This window comes from Cyprinodon variegatus, unplaced genomic scaffold, assembly GCF_000732505.1.
Source record: "Cyprinodon variegatus isolate N-32 unplaced genomic scaffold, C_variegatus-1.0 Scaffold332, whole genome shotgun sequence".
NCBI classification, from domain to species: domain Eukaryota; kingdom Metazoa; phylum Chordata; class Actinopteri; order Cyprinodontiformes; family Cyprinodontidae; genus Cyprinodon; species Cyprinodon variegatus.
Genome location: NW_015150785.1, coordinates 756,384 through 761,924, shown reverse-complemented (window position 1 = coordinate 761,924; position 5,541 = coordinate 756,384). Strand labels below are relative to the sequence as shown.

The window sequence follows — 5,541 nt, the reverse complement described above, 5'->3', positions numbered from 1 at the left end:
ACTAGAATAAAGTTATAGTGATATGAGAATAACGTCAAAATATGATATGACAAAAATGTAATTTTAATAGGACCGGCGCTCCAACAGAGTGTTCAACCAAACTGCAGCCTGAGCTGTCGAGCATTTAACTCGTTTGTTAGAGTTTACATTAACGTTGGCTACATCTTTAATCTCATTATTCTTTTAATTTTGCAGCTTTATTGTTGTCATTTTACATTTATATCCTTGCAGATCTGATATGATGAATATTTTTTTCGCTATGTCTCTAATACTTCATCATAGTTTGAAGCCACCGGGTTTTTATTGTTTTTTTTGTTGTTTTTTTTGGAGTTGCCAAAGTGTGTTTTAGAAATCTCGGGGTCCAGTTGTGAACATGATATCTAAAAAAGTAAAGTTTAGCATTTTTTCACATCTGCAGAGAGGAAATGTTCTTTTTCTCAAGGAACTGTAAAGTTTTTCTGGTCCATCTCAGCCAAACTGAAGCTTCTCTATTATTACTTCTCCAAACTTTACTGATAATTATCATTTCTTGGCTTTTTGAGAACATCTGAAAATAAGCTATGATGGTTTCACTGATATTACACTAGGAATCTAACAGATGCTCTTTGCTATGTTATTATGAATGAATTTGAATGTATTTTAGTTGGTTCTCATGTTGTCGTCATCCTTTGGTTACACTGAGAGAAATCCAAACGCCATCATTTCTCAGTTACCTTCATATTTTGGCAATTTTGTTGCTCTTAGACGTCCAGCAGTGAAACCAGTTGGACGCGTAATGAAAAGATGTGAGTGGGTACAAACATTTAATCTAATGCTCAGCAAGAAACCAAATCTTGAAGAATTGGTTTGGGTGTAATTATATTTTTAATTTAACACAAAAAAATCATGACTTAAGAATCTCTCCAGAATATTGAAGGTTTAAAAAGTTTTTAAGAGTGTAGATTGATGACTGCCGAAGGTAATAAATAATCTCCGAATCGTCTTTCGGACTAAGTACTTAGAAAATTGATTGATTGTTTGAATTTTTTTTATTTTTAAAGACATTGACCTGCTGGCAGCCTGCAGAGAGGAATTTCACCGTCGTCTGAAGGTTTACCATGCCTGGAAGTCCAAGAACAAGAAACAGAATGACGACGGGAGTGACATGAGGGCTCCTAAATCCATCACTGACTATGGTTTGTATTGTATTGTTCCTGTCATCCAGTTGATCTGATTTTATATATATTTACACTCTTGTCGATTGAAGGAAGAAACACGTGCATATTGTAAACCAAGTCTGCTGTCATACAGGCTTGTTTCTCTGCAGACACAGCAGGCTGTGTTGTAATGTCTTATTTGCACTTTAGACACTTGCAGTAGAGAGCAATGATTTTATGTATCACTGAGTTTGATGGAAAAACTGAGAACTTAACCCTCAACCATGTTCAACACTGACTGCAGGATTATTTTCTCTAATGTTGGATTGGAAATGCATAACTGTTGATAATGGAGTCTTCAATCTAAAATAAAACATCTCACTGATGGAGTACACTCTTAGAATGAAAATCTGAATGGCTTCAGGTTGGATCACACAGGGTTTTTATAGGTTTAGGTTATAGGTTTTATAGGTTGAGTATTTATTTGTGGAGTGGCAGAGCAGAGTAGCGTTGTACAAACACAGCATGGCACAGTGCTCAGTGATCAAGTTTAGACTGGTCAAAGGATTACAAACCCTACTGATCACTGATCTTTACTATCGACATAATTAGAAATAATTTGATGAAACACGCTGGCACACCAACATATAGTCAGTACGTCAAGAAAGTTTGAGCATGCTTAAAATTTCCTGACGTATGCCAGCATATGGTCATAAGTGGGGCATAAGTTATAGGTCAGTTATCTGATCGTTGACATTCGTTGAGTGTAAGTTACTCATAAGTCGTGGCGTCTAGCTTATCCAGAAGCTATGAGTAACTTTTGCAGATCTTATGCGTGACTTATCAAGAACTTCTCTCCAACGCACATCAACGTATTTTACGTGTTCCAGACGAGCGCTGAACGTGTTTTTAACTTACAGCTACAGTATAATGGCGTATTGGCAGCGTTTTGGTATAAAAAGGGGGGAAACTGTAAGTTCTCCTGCTTCGCCGTCATAGGGTGAGCGTGAAGGTGAGTGTGATGGATCCTCCCTGCGTTCGCGCCAACAACCAACAAACTTCCCAGCAGACAGAATCTGCTGCGACTGCAAACCTTCTTTCTTTCTTTTTCTTTTTTATTTATTCTTTTTTTTTATGATCAAAGACATCTTTTTGTGCAGACCGGGCGCCTCCCCTCAGGCACAGCAGCTTGAACTGATGTTTCGTAATGCTGATGAAATGATGCTTGTGCATAATTTCATGGGCATTAGGCTGCCGTGTGTTATGCTTAAGTTAGGCTTTCGTTTGACAGACGTTATGAATAATGTATTTATAAAATTGAAAAAATACATTGAAAGTTGAGCGTATGCCAGTGTTTCAGGAGATTCTGGGTCTTCGGGCATACGCTGGCTAAATCGGTAAGGTGTGACGGGCATTAGGGACGCGGCATTCGGTCTAAACTTTACTCAATTCAGATTTAACAGATTAAAGTAGATCTTAAATCTCTCTGAAAAACGTAAGTATTTATACAGCTTTTTTAACTGATGGTGCTTTTTTTTGTTACCTAAGCTGGACCTTGTTTTTATATTCTTTCTGTTCTAACTCTAATTTTAAAATTCATTAACAAATCAAAGTCAATTTAGATTTTTCTAGTTTCACCTTCCTTTTTGGCCAAATGTCTCTTGGAAAAGATTTTAATCTTAACTGACCTAATGGATAAATGACTGTTCAATGTTAAAAAAAGGGACAAATGCAAATATTTCAATATAATTTAAGCACTGTAATAAACTGAATGAGATCTTCAAAAATTAATGGATAATGGAAAATTAAAAGCTAACTTCTGCTCCCCTAATTAGGGCTCTGCATTTTGTTTGTTTCTAAATTGGATCCTATTCTTGTATTCACAGATGCAGCGAGATATATTTAGAGTCTTAATAAGATGGTAGAAGCTGTTTTTTAAGTTTTCCCATTTATTTTTGTTTAGTTTTTTTTAGGTTATTCTTCAGTCCTGTTTCAGTAAAGCTCCATGTATATTTTATTTTGTTCTTATTGCTCATGGAAAAGTGAAGTTAAATCTATATAAGACCAATCTGTTTCTATGGTGAACTCCGCCCCCCGGTATTACACATTTGTTTTTCAAATGATTGCTTTGCAGCTGAACAGAACCCGGCTCCTCCAACAACAACCCAGCATCACGAAGTTGCAATGAACCGACAGCAGCGTTACTTTCGAATTCCTTTCATCCGGCCCGCTGACCAGTACAAGGACCCCCAGAATAAGAAGAAGGGCTGGTGGTACGCTCACTTTGATGGGCCTTGGATCGCCAGACAGATGGAGCTTCATCCAGATAAACAGCCCATTGTGTTGGTTGCAGGTGAATCATCAGCTCTTTCTTTTTCATACTATCACAAGGATATTGTTTTAGGATAATCACTTCAGTCTTTTGAAACCATGGATGAATAAAAAAAAAAGAAAAAATGTTTTCCCTCTTTCCTGTTGCTAAGCAAGTAACCTCATTTTGTTCTTTATTCCAGTCAGGAATAGCGGACAAACTGTGAGGAAACTGTCTGGGAAAAGGTTTATGAGAGAAAATTACTTGCCCCCAAATTAATCTGTGAAAAAGATCTTAAAACCGAGATTAGACTTAGACTTCGAGAACTTTTATTGTCATTTTGTATACACAATTAATCTCGTTTTGTATACACTGGTTGGAATAGTTTCATAGTGCATTCCTATGGATATGTTCTTAAGTGCTACTGATGAAGTAATCTCAAGTAAGCTAAAATATATACTATCATTTTTGAAGTTAAACTCATCTAATATAGATAGTCATCACAAACATAGATATATGTGACAGGCCTCGTCCAATCCATGAACATTACCACCCAGGGCCATTTTAAGTTATCTACAGTATGTCATGATCATGACCCTAATAGCTGACCTAATTGCTCATTTCACTCACCTGCCTAACTCTGCCCGGTTACCCATTATCACTCATCTTATCCACCTGCTCCTGCTGCTTTATACTCTGCTCAATCCCAGCTATCAGGGCCAGATCATTGTTTCTGAGTTTTGACTTTCAGATTGTTTTGCTGAGTTCAACTTTGATTTTCTCTCTCTCGGAGGCCGGTGGTGGGAGAGATTTTTAGTATTGTTTAAGTGTTCCTGAGCATGCCCTGTTTCTGTTTTGGCTCAGATGAGTGAGCTAGTTTTAATATACAGTAGTTTTCCTAGCAACACTGGTTGATTGGTGCAACAGCATTATTGTATGGCATCTTTAGGGCCCACTGTTGCCCATATATCCCTCAAGTTTGACCTGGGACTGTAGAGTACCCAGTTTCCATGTGTGGCCGATTGCTGCTGGGGTCTTTGCAATGGAAAGGTTAGCTACTGAGTATCTCAGTGTTAAGTAGAGTCATGCCAAGGGATTCCCAGGATGCACTGATGGTAACTTTCTAGGGCTTTGTTCCGTAGGCCATCGAGAAATAAGTACAAAATTTCTTAAAATAAGTGTATTTACCCTTAATTTTAGTAGGTAAATAAGACGATTTGCCAATGGAATCAGTATTTCTACTCCTAAAATAAGACAATTAGATAATATTCACTTGAAATAAGACAAAGCAATTTTTTTTTTCTTATTTTAAATGTAAATTGTCTTGTTCCATTGGCAAGGTGTCTTACTTATCTCCTCAATTCAAGACAAAATTTACTCAATTTACGCAAAAATAACTCATACAGATTTTCATTTTTTGCAGTGCCTTTTGTTACCAAAAACCCAGTCTCATAAAGGCAGCTGATGCATTTGATCATTATGGTTCACAAGTCTTTGGAGACAATCTGAATGATTGAAGTAGTAACATTTATCAGCTGCAGTGAAAGCAGATGGTGTAGATGAGACTCAGACAACCAGTCTGCCTGGAAGGGTGCGCGCAGACATCCTGCAAAGAAAACTGATTTCCGCGGCTTCTATTTGCGATCTAGTTTTGGCCCCAAAATCCCGGAGCACCCCCCACAGGGCACCACAAGGGACACGGTCGAACGCCTTCTTAGATCGACAAAACATCAGTGGGCAAAGTACTGAAATTTAAAAAATAAAGGTGATGCCATACTTCTTTCCATACATATTTGAACATGTCTCTCGTTTGTTTGCTCTGGTTAGTAAAACGGAGAAAGGAACAACATATAAAGGTTTTTTTTCACTACATTGGAATTCTATGCCATTGTTTGTTCTTTTTTCAACCAAACAATTTGATGTAATATATGAAAATTTGTGTTGGTGGCAACAGTGGATGCAGGAGTTTGCCCTGCAATCGAAGGGTTGTCAGTTCAAGCCCTACCTCTGACTTTCAGTGTTGTTGTGTCTTTGGGCAAGACACTTCACCCACATTGCCTACTGATGGTGGTCAGAGGTAGCCTGACGTAGTCC

General features: G+C 37.7%; 1 protein-coding gene across 3 annotated transcripts in view; it reads left to right on the top strand.

Moving 5' to 3' along the window:
• myo6 (myosin VI) overlaps positions 1-5,541 on the top strand; it is an 80,030-nt gene that overhangs the window by 70,721 nt on the left and 3,768 nt on the right. For all 3 annotated transcript variants that reach the window (XM_015385181.1, XM_015385180.1, XM_015385182.1), the window contains 2 exons: positions 1,041-1,175; positions 3,271-3,489. In XM_015385181.1, coding sequence (XP_015240667.1) covers positions 1,041-1,175; positions 3,271-3,489 — 354 coding nt within the window. The remainder of the gene's footprint in view (positions 1-1,040; positions 1,176-3,270; positions 3,490-5,541) is intronic.